The 27,633-nt window shown below is 39.8% G+C and overlaps 1 protein-coding gene across 3 annotated transcripts in view; it reads right to left on the bottom strand.

Annotated features, from left to right (window-relative positions):
* The window catches only part of PAX5 (paired box 5), a 352,693-nt gene that overhangs the window by 227,968 nt on the left and 97,092 nt on the right, over positions 1 to 27,633 (bottom strand). For all 3 annotated transcript variants that reach the window (XM_082253481.1, XM_082253482.1, XM_082253483.1), the window contains exons 2-3: positions 24,618 to 24,783; positions 17,667 to 17,864 (exon numbers count right to left, since the gene is read on the bottom strand). In XM_082253481.1, coding sequence (XP_082109607.1) covers positions 17,667 to 17,864; positions 24,618 to 24,783 — 364 coding nt within the window. The remainder of the gene's footprint in view (positions 1 to 17,666; positions 17,865 to 24,617; positions 24,784 to 27,633) is intronic.

Here is a 27,633-nt window from a genome sequence, read left to right as displayed (position 1 = left end):
ATTGCAGCTTACTAGTACTTAAACTGGATCCACTTTGAATCAAGGGACAATGGAGACACCTTTGGACGGTAGCATTGTCAGTCTGGGGAGAGGGTAATCTTAGATGCACTAGCGAATTTAGATGGACTTGACTAATGAATGAATGCTGAACTCCAGCCAAGCAGTTACAACATTTTTTTCTTTTTGTGATAAAGATTTTATAGAAATAAAAACTGACTATAATAGGCAGCCCTGTCGGCAGTAAATGACACTCTAACTGCCTATTATGCTGGACAGATCGGGCTGTTAAGGCCCCTTTCACACTTGTGTTTGGACTGCAAAGCCGCATGACATTGTACCCCATGATTTCCAATGAGCACTGTTCATATCTGTGTGAATTCAAGTCGCAGCAACTTCAAAGTAGTCCCTGCACTACTTTGGTCTGACTTAGATGCAACTTGAGGTCCATAGACCTCAAGATTACATAGGCATTGCTTCAAGTCATGTCAAAGCACTGTCGAAGTCACATCAAAGTTGCATCAAAGTCGTGACGCACAAGTGTGAAAGGGGCCTTAAGGCAGTTAAAAAAAAAACAGACCTATTGGTCTTACCACCAGGTGAAAATGAAAGAAAAAATGCTAAGGCTACATTCACACAACTGCAAAAATGTTACTGATACAAAAGCGCCTGTGAAAAATGATAATGGCTTTAAGACTAAAAGTAGAACTATAGTCATAAACTTAAGTCCTGCTAGATCACTTCAGGCTGCCCCCTTTTGCAGGTATGTAAAACATTAAAAAAAAGTGTCTATACTGATTAAAATCCAGTAATACACTGCCTCACCCTGCTCTGCACATGCTCAGTTGCTCTTAATTTTTAGGCACTGTTGAGTTTGTAGAGACTGATCTGCTGACGGCCTTAAAGCAGAATTAAGCCTGCCTAGCCTCCTTTACAGCCAAGAAAGCTGCTTCTGTTTGATCTGCAGCTTTCTATGGTGCTGCAGATGTGATTAGTTATGACACCAGCCATTTAATGGCTTTCCAGTTTGGTTTAGGACACAAGCAAATGTGACAGTTGGAAATCCCGGGATTCCAGGAATGTAACTGTTTTTGAAACAGTTAACCACTTGCCGACCGGTCACGTTGACCGTACTGCGGCAAAGTGGTTCGTTATCGTCCAGCAACGTAGTACTACGTCGCTGGACTCCTCCCCCTGTAGGTGGCGCTCGCGCGCCGCCAGAGACGCGCTCCCGCTGTTTTCATTCACAGCGGGAGTCGGGCCAGAGGAGGAGCGGCGGCGATCGCCGATGCTCTTCCCCGATCGTCTGGGAATCTAGTTTGGAGATCCGCCCGCCTGTGTAAACAGAGCGGGCGGATCTCCTCAGTGACAGGGAGTGACAGATTGCAGGATTCAGCATAGCTGAACATGCGATCTGTCCCTCACTCACTCAGTCACCTCCCCCCCCACACGTCAGTAAGCACCAGGCATACATTAACCCCTCCCTCTCCAAAAAAAAATTAACCCCTTTCCTGCCAGTGTCATTTTTACAGTAACGGTGCATATATATAGCACTGATTACTGCAGTAATGTCACTGGTAGCCCCAAAAGTGTCAAAAATGTCAGTCAAGGGTCCGATCTGTCCGCCGCAATGTCGCAGTCCAGCAAAAAAAATCGCAGATCGCCACCATTACTCATTAAAAAAAAAACACCAAAAATAACAGAAATCCTTCCCTTAGTTAGTAAACGCAATAACTTTTGCGCAAACCAAACAAAATACGCTTATTGTGATTTTTTTTACCAAACATAGGTAGCAGAAAACAAATTGGCCAAAAATTTAAAAAAAATTTTGATTTTTACATTTTTTTGGGGGGGAATTTCATATAAAAAAATGTTAAAAATACAGTAAAACCTTGGTTTAAGAGCGCTTTGCAAGACAAGCAAAATTTTCAAATAAATTTTGACTTGATATACAAGCGATGTCTTGATATACAAGTAGCCTCAAGTCACAGCTGAGTATAAAAGAAGAGAAGAGAGGCGCCTCTAAGTGTAGCAATATGGTTAAATTTAATGAAGGTACAACATTTAGCAATTCACATGGTTGATGATTGGAACAGGCACATCTAAGATGCAGGCATCCGGGGTAAAGCTGTCCACATAGGACCATCCTCCGCACTGTCATCTACGTCATCCTTTCCATGCTGCCCCTCGCTTTCAGATCGCTTTACTGCAGGGTGGTCTTCCCGGTCAGGATTACAGACTGGCAGCCGGCAGTGCAGAAGAAAGTCTATGTGGACAGCTTTACCCCGGATGCCTGCATACTTAGATGTGCCTGTTTTATTCATCAACCATGTGAGTTGCTAAATGTTGTACCTTCATTAAATGGGAACCATATTGCTACCCTGTAGCTCCTGCTGGATTTTGCTTCCAATCCCCTTGTGGAAGCCGCTATTTGTGGATGGACATTGTATGGTTACACAACCTATCACAATGCTATAATCTTTTTATATGGACTATAAATTGAAGGATTTATGAATAAATGGTTGTGGAACGAATCATCTGAGTTTCCATTATTTCTTATGGGGAAATTCGCTTTGATATAAGAGTGCTTTGGATTACAAGCATGCTTCCAGAACGAATTATGCTCGCAATCCAAGGTTTTACTGTATTGTTATTTTTTCAAAATAAACGCTCTTTTTGTGTTTATAGCGCAAAAAGTAAAAATCGCACAGGTGATCAAATACCACCAAAAGAAAGCTCTGTTTGTGGGAAAAAAAGGACGTAAATTTCGTTTGGGTACGGCGTCGCACGACTGCGCAATTGTCACTTAAAGTCGCACAGTGCAGAATCGCAAAAAGTGGCCTGGACGTAGGACAGCAATATCCTCCGGTGGTAAAGTGGTTAATGAATGCGATAAAGCTTTGCTGACTTCCATCATCAATTCATGTGTAAGCAAAAATGTTCTGGGGCTCTGCAGTCAGCAAAATGGCAGTCTCCAGCAAGAAGAAAAAGGGGCAATGATGGAGGTAATATAAAGCACACACTAATTTTGGTAGCATAATTATTAATGTGGAATGTATGTTCCTTGCTCAAGAATGTTATTTTTTATCAAGTTGTTTTTGGTTAAAGTTCCACTTTAAAAAGGGTAAAATTGTCCTGTTGTTTTTTTTCAATACCAGAATGCATACGCATGTCAACAGATGCAGATTTTTGGGCTTTGTGTTACAGATCTGAACATAGTACATGTTTATGCACCTGTGTGAAAGTCCACATTGAAAATAACGCAGCTGCATTCCAATCCACAAACAAAAAATGCTTGTATTCACTTTTTTTTTTTTTTTTTTAACTGTTGTGTGAATGAGGTCTAAAAAAAGAAAACTAAGAAGTCACCAAATCTAAGAATTGGTCAGCTGCAATATAATACATGTTTGTTTTTGGGTTTATTACTGCTTCAAATCAGCATTACAACCAGCCAACTAGCATTGCCACCTCCCCCTCGGAGCACAGTAATTACCCGCTGATGCCATTACTACATAAGGTGAAGCTGTGTTTGTTCTAAATACTTAAAGTGATTGTAAACGATTCCCTTGTAAAACAACCTATTCAGTTTAAATTAGAAATGAAAGGCAAAACATTTGTGTATAGATATTAAAAAAATTATAAATATCTTATTTCCCTTTTTATATAAGTGATCACGTTGCCTCTGTTCTAAGCTGCATAGGAGCCGGGGGGAGGAGAAACCTCATAACACCGAGCTTCCCAGTAAAAGGCTGAGTTCCCAGCATAGCTAGAGAACTGACAATGCTATGTTCTCCTGCTTAGTGTGGTCAGTTTTTAACCACTTCTGGACCAGAAGATTTTCCCCCTTAATAACTGATAATACGTTATTTAAATGGACAATTGCGCAGTCGTGCGATGCTGTACCCCAAAAAAAATTTATGTCCTTTTATTCCCACAAATAGAGCTTTCTTTTGGTGGTATCTGACCACCTGTGCAATTTTTATAAACAAAAAAAGAGCGACAATTCTGAAAAAAAAAATATTTTTCACATTCTGCTATAAAACATTCCCCCAAAAAATGTAAAACTCTAATTTTTTTCATCATTTTAGGCCAATTTGTATTCTGCTACATGTTTTTGGTAAAAAAAAATCACAATAAGTGTATATTGATTGGTTTGCGCAAAAGTTATCGCATCTACAAACTAGGGGATAGATTTATGTCATTTTTATTTTTTATTTTTTTTACTAGTTATGGCGACTATCAGCGATTTTTAGTGGAACTGCGACATTGTGGCGGACAGATAGGACCCCTAACTGACATTTTTTACACTTTTGGGGGGACCAGTGACATTACTACAGTAATCAGTGCTAAAAATATGCACTGTTACTGTAATAATGACACTGGTAGGGAAGGGGTTAACCCAGGGGCGATCAAAGGGTTAAATGGGAGCCTAGAGGGTGTTTTCTAACTGTGGGGGGGATGGGCTTGTGAAAGCAATACAAAGACCTGTGTTCCTAAATAGGGGGATCACAGGAGCTCTGCATGGATTCCAGAGCGAACAACGGTCTGCTCTGTTTACAACAGAAGACCACCGTTCTCTCTTTATGGGGAGTGATCTTGGGTGTCCGGCGGCAATTGGGGCTGCCGGCCCTATGGATCGGCTTCCCCGCTGACAAGTGGGTGCGCACGTGCGCCCTCAGGATCACTGCCGCGGACCACTGTACTGATACGGGTATTCACGGGAACCTGCCGACCTGCCACCGTATAACTGCGGTGGCTGGTCGACAAGTGGTTAATAGTAAAGCAGAGGGACTGTCAGGAACACCAGGGATTTCACATAAATGAAGCAACTCAAAGAGAACAGGATATTTTCCCACAAAAGTACATGGTACAGCAGACACATATTAGGAATATGAAATGTTGGGGTAAGAAACACACATGCAAGCATGTGTGTTGTACAAGGTAAGCCAAAGAAGGAAAAAAAAAATGATTGTTTATCTATCATGTAATTGGATGATTAAAATATACAAAATTGTTTCCCCTGAATATTGGGACTTTTCGGGCACTTTATGTTTGATCATCCAAATGAAAAAATGTTTATAAAAAATTATATATTTCATTAATGCATGTTAAAAAATTGTTTATTACATATACAAAAAATACATGACAATGTTCACACGAAACAATGTATACATATTTTGTGTCGTGTGAACATTGTCATGTATTTTTTGTATATGTAATAACCAATGTTTTAACATGTATTAATAAAATATATAATTTTTTATAAAATTTTTTTCATTTCTATGATCAGACATAAAAGTGCCTAAAAAGTCCCAATATTCAGGGGAAACAATTTTGTATAGTTCATGAGGGATGTGGCACAGAAAATTTTGATATTTGGATGATTAAAATGTACACCTTTACCCTATTAACTAAGAACTGTGCTTTACTACTAAACTAAAAAAACTACTACTAAACTAAACTAAATAAACTCCACTGAGTCAGAACTTTCAGCTCAAGTACCAAATGCTACTGCATGCATGATTTCATAAAAGTTCAACTAAAAAACATATAAATACTGATACCAAGGCCATGCTAATCAGAGGATCTGTCTGTGTTAAACAACCTTTCAATAACTGAACAACAAAAAAACATTTGCACAAATATAGTAAATGAAAAACATAAGTTGGTTGGACAACCCAGGTCTGACTCCAAAGGAAATGGCACTGGAGAGACCTATTATTATTATTATTATAAAGGATTTATATAGCGCCAAATGTTTGCGCAGCGCTTTACAATATGAGGGAAGACAATACAGTTACATTACAATTCAATACAGGAGGACTTAGACGGCCCTGCTCGTTAGGACTTACAATCTAGAAAGGAGGGTCAAGTGAAACAAAAGGCAATAACTGTGGGGGATGAGCTGATGGAGAAAATGGAAGTAGAGTTGTTAGGTGTGGGTAGGATAGGCTTCTCTGAAGAGGAGGGTTTTCAGGGATTGCGTAAAAGCTAATAAAGTAGGAGATAATCGGACAGATTGGGGTAAGGAGTTCCATAGGATTGGAGAGGCTCTGGAAAAGTCCTAGAGACGAGCATGGGAGGAGGTGACAAGAGTGCAGGAGGTTTTGAGAGGAACAAAGAGAGTGATTAGGTTGGTATTATGAGACTAAGCTAGTCATGTAGGTGGGGGCTAATTTGTGGATGGCTTTGTAAGATGTTGTTAGTATTTTGAATTTAATTTGTTGGGTGAGCGGAAGCCAGTGGAGGGCTTGACAGAGAGGAGTAGTGGACACTGAGCGATTGTTAAGGTGGATGAGTCTGGCAGCAGCATTCATGAAGGATTGAAGGGGGGATAGCCTGTTTAGAGGTAAGCCAATGAGAAGGGAATTGCAGTAGTCGAGGCGCGAGATGACCAGGGAGTGAACTAGGAGCTTTGTTGTGTCTTTAGCTAGAAAGGGGCGTATTTTGGAGATGTTGCGGAGGTTAAGGCAGCAAGATTTGGACAGTAATTGGATGAGGGGCTTGAAGGAGAGTTTAGAGTCCAGGACAACACCTAAGACCTTGGAATGCGGGGATGGGCTAATAATTGTGCCTCCGATTTTGACAGAGAGATCAGGGGAAGGGGCAAGTGGTGGAGGAAAAATGATAAGCTCGGTTTTGGATAGATTGAGTTTGAGGAAGTGGTGTGACATCCAGACTAATATATCTGCTAGTAAATTAGTGATATGTGAGGAGACTGAGGGAGTGAGCAGAGGGGTGGATAAATAGATTTGGGTATCGTCAGCATAGAGATGGTATTGGAAGCCATGGGAGGCTATCAAATGTAGATTGAAAATAGAAGAGGTTCAAGCACAGAACCTTGGAGGACTTATCCACTGAGCCGTACGCTTAATAGATATACTGGAACTTTTGTAGTATGGTCAAACTTATTTAGAGGTAAATAAAAGAGAGAGAACAGCGCAGCGCCACCTGAGTGTAGTATTAAAACAATCCTTTATTGGCATAAAAGTAATGCACTCACATGAGTGATAGGAAAGCAGACTTATTTAGAGGGCTTTCCTTTTTTTTTGGGTGGAGGAAATAATGGATGGGAAATATTGGTCTGTATTTTGTTTTCTATGCTTGTTCTTTTTTATGTATAATGTTTGTTCAATGGTGCTTTCTATATTGCTGTGAATATGCCAATTCTCTGTAACTGGAAGTGACATCTCAATAAAAATTCTACGTGATTTAAAAAAGAAAAAATGAAAAACATAATCAACATCCAAAATGCAAAGTATAAAATGTATTGTGTCATAGTCATAAACAATTAAATGTGATATTCATTCGCTGCAGGCGAATAATTTCCTGTAAACTAAAACACATGTAGGAAGATACACCTTCAGTGAATGTATGGTGAATGCCATATTTTTGTCTTTGTAGCTGTTACTGTTGGAGTAAATATGGCGCCTTCAGATAGCAGTACTCTGATCGCCAATGGGATAGGGATATTTTTGTAAGTAAAAAATGTGCCACATCCCAAATATATTAGAAGGTTTTTGTTTGGATTGGATTTTAGAGGCACAGTTGATAAAAAACACAATTTATTGAAGAAATTATTAAAATCAGCAAAAAAGGTGCATATACCTCATATAAGAGGACAACGATAAACAGTACATATAACAATATACACAGGATATATATGTGAGTTGAAAGAGTAATATCCTACTAAATCACAAATAGGGCCCTGTAATCGGTGACAGGAGGGATAACTGTCGTCCGTCAGGGTCCCATGATTTTGCATTCAAGCAGTAGATGGTGGATAATTACAGTGCTCATTTCTGTATATTTGTTGTAATACCGTGGGACAGGTTAGTGGACCCACAGCGTGGGATTAACAAGAAAGGTGTTCAAATTGCGGATGGACTCCAGGTGGGTAGGAGTTGTCTATAGATAATTTCTTTGAAAACAGGCTATTTTTAGGACCTGCTGGTTTGTAAATCCAGCCAAATCTGAGAACTAATCTTTAATCCGCATGTATTCAATAGGGACATATGGTGGCGGTTCCCCATCCGAGCTAGGTGTTCATGCGAGTCAGGAATTCTAAAAATTGCATCGAGTGTTCTTGCTATGAGCTTGAATAGTGCTCACCAATAGGGCTGTTCTTACCTGTATGTCCCTATTGAATACATGCGGATTAAAGATTAGTTCTCAGATTTGGCTGGATTTACAAACCAGCAGGTCCTAAAAATAGTCTGTTTTCAAAGAAATTATCTATAGACAACTCCTACCCACCTGGAGTCCATCCGCAATTTGAACACCTTTCTCGTTAATCCCACGCTGTGGGTCCACTAACCTGTCCCACGGTATTACAACAAATATACAGAAATGAGCACTGTAATTATCCACCATCTACTGCTTGAATTCAAAATCATGGGACCCTGACGGACGACAGTTATCCCTCCTGTCACCGATTACAGGGCCCTATTTGTGATTTAGTAGGATATTACTCTTTCAACTCACATATATATCCTGTGTATATTGTTATATGTACTGTTTATCGTTGTCCTCTTATATGAGGTATATGCACCTTTGTTGCTGATTTTAATAATTTCTTCAATAAATTGTGTTTTTTATCAATTGTGCCTCTAAAGTGCTTTGCCTGATCCAATCCAAACAAAAACCTTCTTGTAGCTGTTACTGTTTTTTTTTTTTTTTTTTTTTTTTTTTTTAACAAAGTGATAAATCCCTAAAGAATACAAATATCACATAGGGATGAATAGCAGCAGATGTTTACCTCCAATAAATACTAAGAACATGTTAATATTCTTTTTCAAAGTTTGATTGCAATATTGTTTCAGGAGTTGACATTTGACAGCTAATGGTAACACAGACATATCTGGCTGAAGTGTAAAAATAGAAATCATATTGATTGAACCAGCTCCCAGCTTATATGATAATAGCTCAGAATACTAAATTGTGATATTTTATTTGTTGACGTGTATCTAAAGAATTATGAAGCCCATTTCTAAACTCCCATAAAAAGGATACATTCTCCCTCTAATCTGTTCAGAAAATTAGTTCTGCGTAACAGTTAGGTTTAGTGTAAAATCATGCAGAATTTCACAAAAACATTATATAAATAGAGTATGAGTAGATGTTTGATTCAGTGAAACTATGAAAATCAACCTAGAAATTGGTTTAAGAGTCACCGGAGTGTAGTGAAAGTGGTGATTTTACGCATCAAATGCAGCTACGCAATCTGAATTTTCCATAATAGTGTGTTTATTTAAAATTGTGGGAGCAGCTAATGTTTACACTTCTTATTTTTATTTGATGTTTATGGCGTTCACTGTCACTTTGTTACAAATATGCTCTTTTGCAAGAGCCCCCTCTAGTGTAAAATGATTGAAATTGCAGTGATTTTTCCACAGTTGTAGCACAAGGGTTGGTTGAATGGCTGCTTATGAATCATATAGGGCAGTGATGGCAAACCTTGGCACCCCAGATGTTTTGGAACCACATTTCCCATGATGCTCATGCACTCTGCAGTGTAGTTAAGCATCATGGGAAATGTAGTTTCAAAACATCTGGTGTGCCAAGGTTCGCCATCAATCATATAGGGGGTTGATTTACCAAAGGCTGTTCACTTTTTACTTTGCAAGGGCCTTTTCTCTTCACTTAGTGAACAGAACTGACTTCCATCATCCAATCATGTGCAAGAAAACATACTGTTTTTTTATTTTTTCCTTGCACATGATTGGGTATTCTTTATAAAGTGAGTTTTTACAACATTCACTATGCTAGGGGAAAACACCTTGCCCATTGAGATTGATGTACTAAAGTCAAATATTCTGTTCACTTTGCAAGGCAATTTGCCTTAGAGCTTAACCACTTGCCGACCAGTCACGTTGACTGTACTGCGGCAAAGTGGCTCGATTCCGTCCAGAAACGTAGACCTACGTCGCTGGACTCCTCCCCCTGTAGGCGCGCTCCCGCTGTTTTCAGTCACAGCGGGAGTCGGGCCAGGGGAGGAGCGGCGGCGATCGCCGCTGCTCTTCCCCGATCATCGGGGAATCGAGTTTGGAGATCCACCCGCTTGTGTAAACAGAGCGGGCGGATCTCCTAAGTGACAAGGAGTGACAGATTGCAGGGTTCAGCATAGCTGAACATGCGATCTGTCCTTGTGTCACTCAGCTCCCCCCACACACGTTAGTAAGCACCAGGCATACATTAACCCCTCCCTCTCCAATAAAGTTAACCCCTTCCCTGCCAGTGTCATTTTTACAGTAACAGTGCATATTTATAGAACTGATTACTGTAGAAATGTCACTAGTACCCCCAAAAGTGTCAAAAATGTCAGTCAAGGGTCCGATCTGTCCGCCGCAAAGTCGCAGTCCCGCAAAAAAAAAGGCGCAGATCTCCGCCTAAAAAAAAACACCAAAAATTACAGAAATCTTTCCCTTAGTTAGTAAACGCAATAACTTTTGGGCAAACCAATCAAAATACGCTTATTGTGATTTTTTTTTTTTTTTTTTACCAAACATAGGTAGCAGAAAACAAATTGGCCAAAAATTTAAAAAAATTTAGATTTTTACATTTTTTGGGGGGGAATTTCATATAAAAAAATGTTAAAAATATTGTTATTTTTTCAAAATAAACGCTCTTTTTTTGTGTATAGCGCAAAAAATAAAAATCACATAGGTGATCAAATGCCACCAAAAGAAAGCTCTGTTTGTGGGAAAAAAAGGACGTAAATTTTGTTTGGGTACGGCGTCGCACGACCACGCAATTGTCAGTTAAAGTTGCACAGCGCCGAATCTTAAAAAGTGGCCTGGACGTAAGACAGCAATATCCTCCGGTGGTAAAGTGGTTAATGAATGCGATAAAGCTTTGCTGACTTCCATCATCAATTCATGTGTAAGCAAAAATGTTCTTTGTTTTCTTTTCTTTTCACATGATTGGGCAAAAATGAAGCTTTGCCACATTTACTAAATTCTGGGGTAAATTCTGTTGCAAAGTGCAACCTCTCTTGCAAAATGAACACCCTATGTGCCTCAACCCTATTGTGTTGTTAAAAAATATGCTGCTATGAGACATGATATTTTTTACATTTAAACTGTCTCAGGAGATATACAGTATCTCACCATTTTTAAATATTTTATTATATCTTTTCATGTGACAACACTGAAGAAATGACACTTTGCTACAATGTAAAGTAGTGAGTGTACAGCTTGTATAACAGTGTAAATTTGCTGTCCCCTCAAAATAACTCAACACACAGCCATTAATGTCTAAACTACTGGTAACAAAAGTGAGTACACCCCTAAGTCAAAATTGGGCCCAAAGTGTCAATATTTTGTGTGGCCACCATTATTTTCCAGTACTGCCTAAACCCTCTTGAGCATGGAGTTCACCATAGCTTCACAGGTTGCCACTGGAGTCATCTTCCACTCCTCCATGGGGACATCACACAGCTGGTGGATGTTAGAGACCTTGCCCTCCTCCACCATCCATTTGAGGATGCCCCATAGATGCTCAATAGGGTTTAGGTCTGGAGACATGCTTGGTCAGTCAATCACCTTTACCCTCGGCTTCTTTAGCAAGGCAGTGGTCATCCTGGAGGTGTGTATGGGGTCGTTATCATGTTAGTATACTGCCCTGCAGCCCAGTCTCTGAAGGGAGGGTATCCCTTTTGTTACCAGCACTTTAGACATTAATGGCTGTGTTGAGTTATTTTGAGAGGACAGCAAATTTACACTGTTATACAAGCTGTACACTCACTACTTTACATTGTAGCAAAGTGTCATTTCTTCAGTGTTGTTACATGAAAAGATATAATAAAATATTTTCAAAAATGTGAGGGGTGTACTCAATTTTGTGAGATACTGTAGCTAGCCACTGACTTGCTTTTATCTTCATGCTGGCCTTTTTTTTTTTTTAACCTGGCTTCCCCCACTAAGTAAATCCATATAGTTGCTGGTTATCTCTTATTCTAAACTCTAACTTAATCTATCTTTTAAACGTAAAGAGTAGTGTGTTCCACATTGTCATCACTGCCCTAATTCAGAGATCAATGAAGCTTTGCCCACACACACTGAAACATAAGAGATGGTTGGCAGAACATGGAATTATGTGAGAAAGGCTGCCACTCTACTAAAGAGGAACATAAAAACCCTTTGAATAATCTATATTAAAAGTAAATCAAAAAGAGCTAAAATGTATATAATATAATCATTATAATTGTTATATATATAATCATTATATTGAGAATCATACCCAATGCAGTATTGCAGTTAGTGATGTGTGCTGGAAACTCTGGGAGTCAGTTTTTCATAGATCCCAGCACCCCAAAGAGGGTGCTAGACCAGGTGTAACTCCTAGGAGTACATGGTGGCACTGGGCCATAAGTCACCAGAATCATTGGTTAGGCTGCATGATGTCCATCAGGTTTGGAAATTTGATGGTATGAGTAGGTGGGCTGCTACTTCAATTTTGGTCCCTGTAATGTTACTCTAAAGAATTTTTTTTTTCTCTTATTTAGTTTTATATTTTTTTTTGTTATTAATTGCAATATAGTCTATAGGTAGACATGACTGCACAAAACATTTTTGGCACTGTCCCATACGTGGCACCTTTTTATACACAACAATCAAAAATGTATGTAGTCTTTGTATCAGTTTTGTTTTGTTCTATTAGCCCTGGAGAAGGAGGTGCAATTCTCCAAAACCCATCAGCTTATAATTTCTAATAAAACCATCTGTTTGGCCAAATGAAGGCCAGTTTCATTCCCTACAACCTTTAAAATGTGTGGCATTTATAAAAATGTTCTTCGGAGTAAATTAGACCGTGGCCAGGACAGCCAGTTAATGTGAAAGTTAAAACAACTAATTTATAACATTTTATACCTAATAATATTTAAAAGAAACCTGAGAAATATAAAGGATGCCACTGTTACCCACTTTCTGAATCTGCTAGTTTACTGGTTGTCTCTGTTTTTTGTCTCTGGTTTCAATACTTGTTTTAGTCTTGCCTCTGAAACAATTATTCACATCTGCTCTTCTGTTTCACCCTGACTTAACTTGTTGCATGATTTTTCTGGGTCATTGACATATTGGATCAGCAAAACAGTCAGGAAACTAGCATTTTTAAATGCAGGAGAACAATGGCAGGTTTCATGTTTGGCTCAGCACAAATGTCCTGAAAAATAATATTATTTCCTTGTATATTCTGGTTTTGGAGGAGGCACCCCAAATGGATTTTAGGTCTATTGAACCCAATTTGTGAGGTATTATTCTCAAATATATTTGTAATATACATTTTTTTTATTTCACCAGTGCTCTTATTATATACCAAAAGCAATGTAGGGAATACAATGAGTAGCTTTTCGAACAAAGGTAAATAGAGGGGGCATAGTTTTGACACAATGAGTAGACACGCAAACCATTGGAGCTCCCGCCAACTCTCCAGCAATCTTGTGTCTGATTGCAGCAATTCAGTACAACATGAGCTCAGCCAAACAGCAGAAAGTGAAGAACCTTCATAAACCATCACCCTGGTCCGAGATAAGTCGATTCTTTCCGGGCTCATGGTCTTATACACCAAAGACCCAGATGGCGGAACTGCAGGATGATCCCTCCATAGCCGCTCCAATGGCCCCTTCACCTGCTTCCCCGGCCTTCTCGGCAGCTTTGGATGCATTTTCCGACCTCCCTGCTGCCCTGATAGCCCATCCATTAGGTACACCATCACTGTCGGCCACTCCACTGTTGGCTCCTGCTGACTCAGATCTCTTTGCCCTCATCCAGGCCTTACCTACTAAAGCCAACATGGAGGTAATTCCACTGGAGGAAGCGCACTGCCATGACCTGCAATCTGTCCACACCGAAGTACAGCAACAAGCAGATCGGGTCGCCACTGGGGAATCTTCTCTTGCCTCCCTGGAGATCGACCTTACCGAACTGGATGCAGCCTGGGCTTCTCAGATGACACATGTGACAGCCCTGCAGCTACATTTGGAGGACCTTGAGGATCAGAGCCGCCACAAGAACCGGCTCCATGGTCTCCTGGAGGCTAAAGGTCAGGAATCCCTCCAAGAAAAATACCTGCCAATTTTTCACAGGCTCTTGAACTCTGTCCCACCCAAGGAGCTGGAATTTGACAGAGCGCACAGAGCACTCGGCCCCCACTCACCTGACCCAAATGACCGAGGGATGTTATCTGTCGCCTCCATCGCTACACCCAAAAGGAACGCATCCTTTATAAAGCACAGCAAGCTAGGGAGGTTTTTTTTTAATGGAGCATCTGTGAAAATACTCTCTGGCCTATCCAGAGCCACTCTGCAACGCGAGGCACTGCTCTGGCCCTTGCTAGACACGATGCAGCAATTGGGCTGCATTATCCTTGGGGATTCCCCGTATCCCTATCCAGAGAGGTCTTTCCTCCTTCGTCCGCCACCATCCTGATGACCTTTAAGTCTTGTTTGCCTTCCTAGAGTTGAATGCCATCCAAGTTCTGAACTGGTTACAGCTTCCTCGACCTCCTAGAAGAATCAGATCCACCTCTACATCCATGGATCTCCCTCAACCCTGCGTTACCTTCAGACTCTTCCTTTTTATTCATCTTCAAGTTGGAGTGCAGTTTTCTACTTTTAATCTACACACCCTCCGCAGCCAACAGATGGCTGCTTACATCCCCCACGTTATCGGATCAGATGGACAGAAGCTTTCTTTGCCCAAATATTTTGCTCAGGCATTCAGGGAGTGCTATTTTTCCCTGTACAATCTCTCAGTCACTCATCCTCTCTCCCTGATTAGCTTTCTTCAGAACGCCTCCCCTGTCTCTCCTCCTCAAAACGATGAGCTCTGGAAGCTTCTATAATGCTGAAAGTGCTAAAGGCAACGGCTGGTGCCACCAAACAGGGAAAATCACCAGACCCGGACGGCTTCACCATACAATATTATAGGGCCCTGCTACCTTTTTTGAGGCCTCTTATGGTTAAGACCTTTAATTCTCTGGGACAGTCCTTATCCTTAGCCACTGATATAAAAGTATCCAATCCCCTCTGCAATAGAACAATAAGTGCTCCTGTGCCTGTCTTGTAGAAAAAATATGCCGATCTGTACCTATATCAGAGTGGTTCCCGGTGCTCAGCTGACCCCTCGGCTCTCTTCTCTGCCCGGCTGAAAGCTCCAGCGGGCGGGGCATAGTACCGCTGCTGACGTTAGCTGGGGAGGAGGGGAAGAGAGGAGAGAGAGCTGCGTGGTCATGTGATCGCCGGGAGCTGTTCTGGCTTCGGTACAAATCGCATATTTTTTCTATAACACAGACACAGGGATACTTATTGTTCTATTACAGAGGGGATTAGATGATTTTAAAGTAAATATAAGAGCAGCAGGGGGGGAGGGAGTGGGCACTGAGGAGCAGAGCTGCCTCTGCCTCGAGAGCCTCAGTTAAGGCAAACGGTTTTCAACAGTTTAAGTCAAATGTTTTTTCAACAGCCTTCGCTATATCCAACGTAACTCAACAGGGTTGCCCCCTCTTGCTCCTGTTATTTGCCCTTCATTGGAACCCTTCCTGAGGACATTATGGGTCTGCAGGTGGGAGCTTCATAGCACAAGGTGTCTGGATACGTGGATTATATGCTCTTCTCTTTGACCAACCCCCATATCTCCCTACCAAATCTCCTGGAAGAATTTGATCGGTATGGTGCTCTTTCAAACCTGAAAATTTATTTCAGTAAATCAGAAGCTATGGGAGTAGTACTAGCCTCCTCTTTTTTGCATAGCCTGTGACTCGACTTTAATTGCAACTGGACCTCTACAGCGCTACTACAAGTACTTGGGCATCCGCATTCCGGAGTTGCGGCGCCGGATTTGTTGAAATACTATCAGGCCACGCATATAGGGAGGGTTATTGACTGGTACAGACATGGTGGCATTAAGCTTTGGACGTATTTTGAAAAACACTATTGTACCATCTCCCTTCATAGGGCTCCATGGTGGTATGCAGCTATATTGACATCTCTTAAGACACACCCGACCATAGGTCCCCCGCTCTGTGTTTGCTCCCTGGCTTGTTGGAACCCAGAGGTATCTTCCAGTCACTCCCCATTATACCCCATCTTAGACAACCCCAGCTTCTCTCCAGGCCTAGATGAGGGACCGTTTTGTGATCTACTTAAAAGGGATTTGTTCACGTTTTCTCCTTTGCCTGGCCATCAATCATTGATGCATCTGTCACGCTGTTTTGCCTTGAATTTCCGGAAGGCATTACAGTTACATAATTTTCCTTTATGCCCTAGGACCCCACACTGTTTCGACGCTAGCTGACAACAATTTTACTGCTCTGACAGCAGGGTTCTTCCCTGTACCCTCTCAAAAATGTACTCCCTGTGGATCTCTCCTCCGGAAGACTTGCCTATGTAAATGAGAGCTAGACCTCAATAGAGGTATAAGCAGTAGAAAGAGAGAAGTGCTTATGCCGCTGTACAGAACACTGGTGAGACCTCACTTGGAGTATTGTGCGCAGTACTGGAGGCCATATCTCCAGAAGGATATAGATACTCTAGAGAGAGTTCAGAGAAGAGCTACTAAACTAGTACATGGATTGCAGGAAAAAAATTACCAGGAAAGGTTAAAGGACCTTAACATGTATAGCTTGGAAGAAAGAAGAGACAGAGGGGATATGATAGAAACGTTTAAATACATAAAGGGAATCAACTCGGTAAAGGAGGAGAGCATATTTAAAAGAAGAAAAACTACCACAAGAGGACACAGTTTTAAATTAGAGGGGCAAAGGTTTAAAAGTAATATGAGGAAGTATTACTTTACTGAGAGAGTAGTGGATGCATGGAATAACCTTCCTGCAGAAGTGGTAGCTGCAAATACAGTGAAGGAGTTTAAGCATGCATGGGATAGGCATAAGGCTATCCTTCATATAAGATAGGGCCAGGGACTATTCATAGGATTCAGATATATTGGGCAGACTAGATGGGCCAAATGGTTCTTATCTGCCGACACATTCTATGTTTCTATGTTTAAGAGTTGTTTTACCTGCTAAAACGGTTTTTCGTTTCTGTCCACCCAGTGCTAAGCTTTACACAGATCTGCCCCATAACACATCCCTGTCATGCAGAGGATGGGAACTGATCTTTTCCTTGCCACAGTTTCACTTTCACTTACAGACTGATACCAAGTCAAAGCCAGATACGCTGCTTGTATTAAAAAAAAGTTTAAGGATTTATAATAATTACACAGCTGGATTCATTGTCCCTGATTTTTTTAATCAAGGCTCAAAAGACAGTCCAGCATTTTCAGAAGGAATGTTCAGCAATGGTGGCATTCTTGTTTCCCTAGGGTCTATTTTATATATCGCAAGTCCATCATTACATTCCATTGATTATGTTAGGTTTTCGGGTCCCAAATTTGTATTTCATGAAAACGATCAACTTTTCAAACATCAACTCATCATATATGGCAGACCACTGGTATAAGAAATATAACATAAAAGCACTAAACATTGTCCCTGATAGTTTTCCCCAATCTTTATATAATATGAAATTTCTAGGCTGCTATGTGGGTAGTCTCCAGTTTTATTATTGTATCAGGCTGCAGAACGGTAATGGTTATATTGTTCTAAGATTAGAATTGACATAGTAAGGAGTGGCAGTGTGAGGCAAGCTAAAAGACATAATACTCCAGTCATACCTGTTTATTGAGCTGACGCTGGGCACTGTGTCATTGTCACATACTCGTTCTGCTAGAAGTCTGTCCCTGATCTCCCATGCAAACATAGTGGGGTTTTGTCTCTTGTAGTCTGCGATTTTCTCTACAACTTTGGGAGTGGCAACCTTTGGTTTGGATCCACCAATCACACCAGGTTTAATACTGCCAGTTTCATAGTACCTGCAAAAAAAAGAAGGACAGTATGTTTTTAAAACAAATAATATAACTGACAAAGGACCCAATAGAAAGATATGTCAAAAGGAGCATTTTATAGTGTAAAATAAATATACATTCATTCAAAATGCATTCACAACTCACAGTCTATGTGACAAAAGGCATGTAAGGAATGTCATTCTGATAGATCTGGCAGCATTTTCAGAAATTGCACAATGGAGCTTAGCGTGCAGTTTTCTCATGGAGTAAGAATAAATATGATGATAAAGGCATAAGCTTGTGAAAACATTGTCTATTAATCAAACATGGTCATAGGAAACAAATCACATTTAAGACCATTTTCACTAAACACGGTGGCAGCCAATTGTGTTAGCTGGCAAAATGCACTTACTTGAAACGGTTCCCTTATTGATGTGGTAATTTGATAAAACCAGGCGGTAGAAACATTCCTGGACTATACTATATATATTCAATGATTTTACAGATACATTTTATTTATGTAACTGAATTGTAAATTTGGCCACTTACAATGTCTTTTAAATATGCATATATTGTATTAAACCTTTTTTTTACTTAACATATTTTTTAAATTATGATTTTAATTAATCATTTTAGTCTAGCCAAAGAAAGAAAATGAAGCTAGTACTACTTGATCTCCAAAAACCACATTTGCATATTATGAGTAGATCACCCAGGCTAATTCACATCACAACAAGCTAAATAAACAGGGTACCTTATCCATCCACTGAACTCTAAAAATAGTGTGTTTATTCTCTAATAAAGTTATATTTGAATATAAAGGGAAACCTGTGGGATACAAACATTGAAGCATTCAATGACAACTTAATTTTAATATAAAATAAGGATTGGGTGTCTGGAGGTCATTCAGCACCACACCCTTTAAGTCAACATAGGCAATTTGAATGAAATAAATTGGGGCTTTTGAATGGTGCAAAAACACACAAAAAAGTGTAAATATAAAAATATTAGGTTTTATTAGTACAAAATATAAATACATCAATAAAAGGACTTTTTACATACTGTTGAACATATGCTTATACAAGCAGTAATCTTTGCTATAGGATTCTCTCTGGTGACCTGCGATATGTAAGCATCAATAATGATTTTTTGATTTTTGGTTTGATGTATGTTTAACCACTTAAAGACCGGAAGGATTTGCCCCCTTCCTGATCAGGCCCTATTTTGCAATTCGACACTGCGTTAATTTAACGGACAATTGCGCAGTCGTGTGACGCTGTACCCAAACTAAATTCACGTCATTTTTTTCCCCACAAATAGAGCTTTCTTTTGGTGGTATTTGATCACCTGTGCGATTTTTTTTGTGCTATAAACAAAAAATAGCGACAATTTTGAAAAAAAAAACAATATTTTTCACATTCTGCTAATTTAAAAATCAAAATTTTTTAACATTTTAGGCCAATTTGTTTTCTGCTACATATTTTTGGAAAAAAAAATCGCAATAAGCGTATTTTGATTGGTTTGCGCAAAAGTTATCACGTCTACTAACTACGGTAAATATTTATGTAATTTTTATTGTTTTTTACTAGTAATGGCGGCGATCTGCGATTTTTTGCGGGACTGCGACATTGCGGCAGACAGATCAGACCCCTAACTGACATTTTTGACACTTTTGGGGGTACCAGTGACATTACTACAGTAATCAGTGCTAAAAATATGCAATGTTACTGTAATAATGCCATTGCCAGGAAAGGGGTTAACCCTGTGGGTGATCAACGGGTTAAATGTGAGCCTAAGGGAGTGATTCTAACTGTGGGGGGGTGTGGCTTCTGAAATGACCATAGAGACATGTGATCCTATATAGCAGGATCACATAGGCTCTATGATCATCCCAGAGAGAAGGACGGTAAGCTGTGTTTACAACAGCCGATCGTCCTTCTCTCTTAGCGGGGAACGATGGAGGGTGTCAGGCGGCAATCAGAGCTGCCTGCCCACTGTACGGCGATTTGCCTGGGGGCGGCTACCTGCCGCAGTATATTTGCAGCGGGCGGTCGTAAAGTGGTTGAAAGAGTATTGATTTGATGTGTAACCAAATACTTGTATTTCTTATAGTTTACATATGTATTATCCAACTATTTCCTGAAGAAGCTAATATTCGATAGCGAAACATGTCGTGTGTATTGGATCTACTGTTCAACAATATGTAAAATGTCCTTTTGTTGATGTTTTTATAGTTTGTACTAATAAAACTTAATATGTTTATAGATACACGTTTTTGTGTGTTTTTGCACCATTCAAAAGCCCCAGATATTTCATTCAAATTGCCTGTGTTAACTTAATTTTAATGTTGCATGGCAATTGTCCTCAATGAATTGACATTTTGCAGTAGCCTAAGATCAAGTGGCTTTGGGACTGAATGTGTTAATTGAAAGATCAATCATTTTTTGGCAAAATGAGGGTTAAGGATTATTGGTTAAGGTGATTTTAGGGGGATAAGTGTTAAAGCTGATCTCCAGCTTTAGAAAAAAAATATATATATAACCAGACAAAAGAATCTTGGAAAAAAGGTATATATACTTATATCTAAAAAAAAGTTAGGTGAAGCCCAAGGTAGGCGGTGGGCTAAAGTTAAACTTCAGCTTTAGGAGATAGGTTCTAGTGTAGGTTTAAAGGTATATTTAGGGGTTAGGTTACATTTTAGAGTTCAGGAGAGAGGAAGATTAAGTATGAGGGTTTTCCTGGGGTTAGGGGTTATGGAGATCAGTGGGATTACTCAGTGGCATCTTAAGAGCATTAAAGGGCACCGGGCAATGCAGTGCACTGGGGCCCTGCCTACACAATCACCCACGAGAATAAAAATGCAAATTATCTATAAGGCTATATTTATTGGTACAATAGTGCCAGGCTAATGACAGCTTCCAAGTTCAGCGGCTGGGTCCAGCGAACACACACATGAACAGGAGTTAGACTTGACTGTCTTGTGTGTGTCTGTTCCCATGGAGGCGGACAGGCATTTCTGCAGTTGTGGGCTCCCCCTCCATGGCCCAAGTGGCCTGACAGCAGCGCAGGGCCGACAGGCACTTGCCACCTGCTAAGTTTGGCGGTGAGATGCACATGGGAATCGGGACTAATGCTTGGCTGGGGCTGGGGCTGGGGCTTGGTTGCTGGGCAGGTGGGGCCCCCCCCGGGCAAGTAGGGCCCCCGGGAAACTGCCCAGCTTGCCCATTCGGTAAGATGGCCCTGGGTTTACTTCAAAATTTTCTTTAGAGTCTTTCCCTGCACTTAAAAAATGACCAGTGCCAGAATTTCAGAGCTTAAAACAAGTGAGTGAGCTGCATGCTTTTTTTTTGGGGACATTGACTTACTAGGTGATAAAGCAAAGATCAGTATTCCCCCTTTTAAAATAGACAGCGCTGGCAGCTCCAATATTTGTGCTCTGACGGCATGTAGGGTACACTGACAGCACTAATTTAGGATAGCAGTATACATACAGCCCAATATCAAATATATTAATATGCCTGGATTCTTTTTTTTATGTTGATAGTATTACTTGGGAGCAAATAATTCTAAATTAACACAACCCAACTGTGAACTTTCAGAAGAGTTCAAAAGACATAAGGCACTAATGCAGCATGTTTATTATGAAATCAATTCATCTACTAATTGCATTCATTTTTTTACTGACATCTCTGATTACAGAGCAATATTATTTGGTAAACTAAGACAGGGTTTCACTGTAATTAATATTTATACAAATAATGAGCTATGAAATTCCAATTTATTGCTGACAGCATAAATGAAACAAATCAACATGCTTAACTTCAGAATGCCAACTTATATAAATGTAGCCATTCTTGTTGTACTTTTGTCATGCCTAACTTGAACACAGAAATATTGTCTTGTTCATAAGAGCTAGAATACTGTGCCACTCAATGACCATGCTTTCTCATTCCAGGTTCTACACAGCCAGTGTGCGCTATTTTGCCTTTATCAAAATCCGTGTTTGACAAACATTTTATTAGTTGCCACGTATATACCACAGGTTTGATATTTACAGGCAGGAAGACAGGGGGTGTTAATAATTATATTGCCATTTACTGTATATTTACTGTAGATGTATACTTCCTGTGCCTCAGGCCAACTGTCATATGCCCTAGCTAAAGGGCAAAGCAGAGGTCCTTAATTGGAGTTTTTCTGCAAGATCAGAAACCTGAACCAAACATAAACCACATCGGTCACTATTCTAAGTAAATGTAACACTGGGGTTGATTTACTAAATCTGGAGAGTGCAGAATCCGGTGCAGCTGTGCATGGTACCCAATCGGTTTGTTCAATTAAGCTTTGACAAAAGAGCCTGAAAGCTAATTGGTTTCTATACACAGCTGCACCAGATTTTGCACTCTCCAGTTTTAGTAAATCAACCCCAATAGGTCTATAATTTTTTGGAACACTACAAGATGCTTGTGGATTATTATGTGGTGATTTTCTATAGAATCAAAAGCCTGTGGATACTTCAAAAAGACAGTTGGGGAAAGAGTACATATAGGCTAGAATTACTTTGGTTATTTCTAGTAGCTTAGTAAAGCTAAGCTTCATAGAGATAACAATAGTAATTACTACTAAACGGATGGTACAAGTTGGTTTCCCAAAGAGTCATTAAACCAACATTATTAAAAAATATCAATAAATTCTTTATTACATGCTATTCATGCTCAGTCACAATGGGATTCGTTTTCTATATTCTTAAAAAAAACTTAGTTGATCTTGCTGTTCTCTATCTCCCCCTTTTGGCCATGTCACCACTGCAGTTGGGGATTTTGCAGAGTAGAGTTCATGCTCAGTTTTCAGTATTTTCTACCCTGAGCATTTTTCACATCACATCAGAGCCGCCCATATGCATATTGAGTCATACATGTCATCACAGAATGACAGCCCACTCCCTCCTCCATGCCCACTAACCAGCTAAACACAATGGAAGTGGGATATTATATATTGATTGATGGATGATTTACCTCCCTGTTATTCTAAGATACAGGCTGGAGGGGTGTGACACAGCCTGTAACTGGCAGAAATTCGCCCACACCATAATATTGCCAAAAAATAATAAAGTTTTAATTTCAAATATATATTTGTATGGCAATTTAAAACAGTTTATTGATATGAATTATTCATTTTTATTCTGTATCCCAAAGGTTTTTTTTTTTCTTGAACATGTGACCAGTAGAAAAGGACTAGAAGCTCCTCCTGCCACTGTTTTCCTGCAGACAGACTGGGAAAGAGCTGGGTCATGTGACAGCTGTATATCGATTAGGAAAGAAGGTACTTAAACATTTTTTTAATTAAAACAATTACAGTTACATCATCCACATACAAAAAAAAGAAGGAATAGTGTAAATTAAACAGTGTGTGCTTAGTATCAGTTTAAGTAACACAAGTAGTATGTATTGCTGTGGTGAAAAATCACACACAGTCGGGAAAGGCGAGATCATGAAGCAATAATTGCTACTATGTTCTACTTATGCAAGAGTCACCCTAGGGAGACATATTTTATCTATGTATATTTAGTGACTGAGTATTAGTCTTAGTAATTATTCAATACAAACTTTATAGTTCAGCTGAGCTCTTAAAAATTGTCCATGTGGCTATAGACTTACATATTTTACTTCTCCATAATGTATCTGTTTTATAGAGTCTGTTGTGCTGTCAACACTTAAAGTAAATTGCTTATAACAATCTGATTTATTAAAACAAATTCTAAAATCAAAGTTAATATGATAAAATAAAAACATATTGATGGGGAATTTACTAAAGCTGGAGTATGCATAATCTGGTGCAGCTCTGCATAGAAACAAACCTGTTTCCAGATTTTGTTGTCAAAGCTTACCTTAGAAGGTGTTTGGCTACCATGCAGAGCTGTACCAGATTTTGAGTGCTCTAGTTTTAGTAAATCTACCCCAATCTGTATCTCAAACCAACATTTATCCATCAATAACAAAACATTGTTGAGCCACTGATGCTGCAGAACCAGATATGTAGACAACATCCACGTTCCATGATCAATGGCTTTTCCCACATCCTAGGTCTTACTAGAAAATAAGAAAGCTCATGGGTCAAGGTGGCACTGGCATGGTTACGCCAGCAACCAGGCATCTGCTGGCACATCAAAATGCCCCAGTATTTGTCCTAATTGTGCCCTCTGCAGAAAATATAGCTAGACACCTAGGGTAAGATTTACTGAAACTGGATCATGCAAAATCTGGTGCAGCGCTGCGGAGAAACCAATCAGTTTCCACATTTTTTTGTCAAAGCTTGTTTGAACAAGCTGAAGTTAGAAACGAATTAGCTACCATGCACAGCTGCACCAGATTCTGAGTGAACCAGTTTTATTAAATTTCCCCATTAGTTACCTGGAGGTGCCTTCTCTACATGTAAGTGTCAGTTTTACACCTTTATTTTTTCCACAGCTGCAGCAGGTACATCAGAAGAACATCCCCCAGAAAGAAAGAATCTCCTTATTTGCCAGTTATTAACTCAATTAGAAAATCATTAACAGAATTGAATGACACATGCATTATTATGTCTTAAATTATTTTACTGTTTTATTTTTCATTTTCTTTTCCTACTGAAAGTCAAAATTTGTATCCAAAAAGAAAAAACGAAAATCTTAGATTCTGATATTCAATGATCATGTCTAATATTGCATTATCATGGCAACATTATTCAGTATGTTGACATATTTCATAAACTTTGTAATAATTTTCATAAGCTGCATTGTGTTACCTGCCAAGGATCTTGCTGACACATCCATGGCTGACCCGTAGTTGCCTTGAAATGTCACACGGCCGCACACCTTGATGGGCAAGTTCCACTATTCTTTGACGTACTACATCAGGAAGAGGTCGGCCATTTACAAACACACCACCTAGTTGATTGACTCCTCCATGTCCTTGGGAAAAAGAACAAGAGAAAGAACAATTTATTTGATATTAAACTCATTGTTATTTTGTAAGTGTTTCATTTAATTTTAAAATGAGAATGTTTAAAGTACCTTCAAATTGAAAATGTATGTAAGAAAAATGTATTTAATATACTATAGGCTTTATACACAAGAGCAAAAGGCTGTCAGTATTTTAATTACCATTTGTTCTTTGCTTTTTTTTACTATTAAAAAAGGTCGAAATCACTTGTGTTAAAACACAAACATCACTCAAGCTATTGTTCCTTAAAATACCACTAACTCCAGGCTGCTAATATCTGTGAGTTTAAGTGATGTTTTTATTGGGTAGAGCAGGAAAAGAAGCCATTTGAGAGGGTGGAAGCTAACACTTTGTGAGCTAAAAAATATATAAAAAGGCTTTCAATAGGTAATTACCCCCATGTGACAAAGCAACAGCTCCACAATAGTAAATTACCCATGTCTTGCTAAAAAGTAACGTCTCAACACCTTAGCAATAAAAAGGCAAGATTCCACCAAAAATAAGATTTAAAAAATGTTGTGTAGCATCAGATACTGCTGATATGCATTGTTTACATATGACTGGAACACAGAAAGGGTCTGTAGCACTTGCCCCTGTAGGAGCCATTGAGGCTCTCGGGTTGGATGTGGTCAGCTGTTCAACTTCTAACTCCATCCTTGACTCATCATTATCATCATCCGACAGATAACCTCCTCTTTGAGCCAGCATGTAGAGGCCTTATTTTTTAAGTGGCGACTTGCTCTGAGTAGCTTGCTCCTGATTTTTCTTGTCTAACGGAGCCTCTTCATCTCCAATTTCCCTCCCTAGTTCTAGATATGTGGGAGTAGTTCTAGGTCCTTTGAGGTCCTTTGAGAAGAAGCTTTTGCACTATAGGGGGATTTGGGCAAGCTCCTAGTCAGACCTTGTCAGCCTTTCACGGATCTAAACCTTTCTTTTGAAGGCTTTGTTGTAGGATCTTGCCCACTCAAGTTATTAAGTCAGAAAGCTTCTTCCCTCTTAGCTGGTGAGTGTGCTCAAACTTGTATAATAAATCTGGGAGTTTCTCAACTCATCCAAACACAGCATACGATGCCTCAATATGGTCCGAGGCTACACAGTCCTGCTTTCCCAGCTTTATGTTTCCAATTACTTCATCAGCAGGTCAGCCAAGACTTTCACTACTTCTCTCTTTCTTTAAAGCCTCAGAGATGTCCCACTCTTCTAGACCTTTTGAAGTCTGGTCCATTCATGTTTTAAAGTTCTCTTCCCCAGATGGAACTGGAGTCTTCCCTCAGAATAATCGTACCTTCCGATGACCATAATTGATGGGGTCAGAACCATTCTTGATAACTTTCTTGGTCCTTGTCAAAGGTTTGGGCTCTCAGGATCAGTATCTGGCACTTGTAAATGGATTGAATGGGCACGGACTTCCTCTGTCAGATGGACACATTGCCCAGAAAATAGGAGGGGATGTCTTTTCTCCACTCTAATAGCACATAGATACAAGCAGAAGCTGGATCCATCTTTATGTCTAGCATGAACACTTTCTGCTCTGGAGTTAGTGTCTTAACCGTTAGGTAATTCTGCTCCCCAGTCTATTCCACACCCAGCACATCAAGCACTACACACAGTTCTGGTCAACCATTTTGCATTTAGCTGCAGTGGGATCCACGTCAACTATTTCTAGTTAGTTATCTAGGTTACAGCCATTCAAAACAGAGAAATCCTTGGACGAGCCCTCATGTGTAGCACTACCCCGTAAAAGTCGCTCATTAGATTGGGTCCTTTGTTCTTTGCCTTGACCCATTCAAAAAAAAAAAAACTGAGCCCCTCTAACACACCAGGTTGAGTACACAAACATACAATATAACAGGAAATCACTGAAGGTAAACTTAGTACCCAGTAGTAGCGCTATATCAAAGAAAACAGGCACCAAACCAAGTAGTAAAGGCAAACTTAATATCCTGTCCCTCAATATGGTTAATTGGACAAGCATAACATGGAAATAACAATAACAATACCACAATTTAGCATGCAAAGTGATTAACAGTAAGGACTAGGCATTAAATTACATTTGGCGTCTAGATAAGCATAAACAGTAGCAAGGCCACCTCAATTGAAGCAGTGAGCAGTAGTAAAGTTTAATTTACCACATCTCGGAACTATACTGCCAGAGCTAGATGCAAAATAGGATACAGCCAGCGACTCAGTACCATCTAGTTGTGGTTATAAATGAACTCAAAACAATTGGGGTCCTTTTAAATTTAACAACAAACCAATGATATAACCCTAATCTCATACAGTGAAACTATATGGAATCATAAAATCAGAGTAGTGTATGTAGTGCTTAAATAATGCTCTTAACAAAAGAAACACACCTTGGGTGTCCTCATTTCCAGTCTCAGGCTCTGATCTCTGCTGGTATGGTCTCCAGCTGGCAGGCGAATATTCAGACAGAGATGCTCTCTCTTGAACTCCCCCAGTGCCAAGAAGAAGAAATTTCCCAGGCAGTTTAATAAAAAATTATCTCTGCACTACTGCACAGTACCTATTGGGATCTGTAGTGTAACCATTATAGTGTAGCCATTATATGGCTGCCGTCTCAAACTACGACTCCCAGGAATCTCAGTGCTCTGCATAGAGGTCTTTGGGTTTGCTTGGCGTTAGTTCTCCCCCTGCTGGCTGGAGGAGGATGGTACAGCATAACATCAGTATCTCAGTAGAGTGAGAGAAAAATAAAGGGTAGTGTTTCCAGCATCTGGCTCCAGGTCTATTTAGGTTCCAGATTTTATTTTCTCATCTCATTCATATGCTTTTCACATGCTTTTCTTTCATATGCT

This window comes from Pelophylax lessonae (genome assembly GCF_965119305.1).
Source record: "Pelophylax lessonae genome assembly, chromosome: 1".
Taxonomy (NCBI): Eukaryota; Metazoa; Chordata; class Amphibia; order Anura; family Ranidae; genus Pelophylax; species Pelophylax lessonae.
This window is presented reverse-complemented; position numbering and strand designations above follow the sequence as displayed.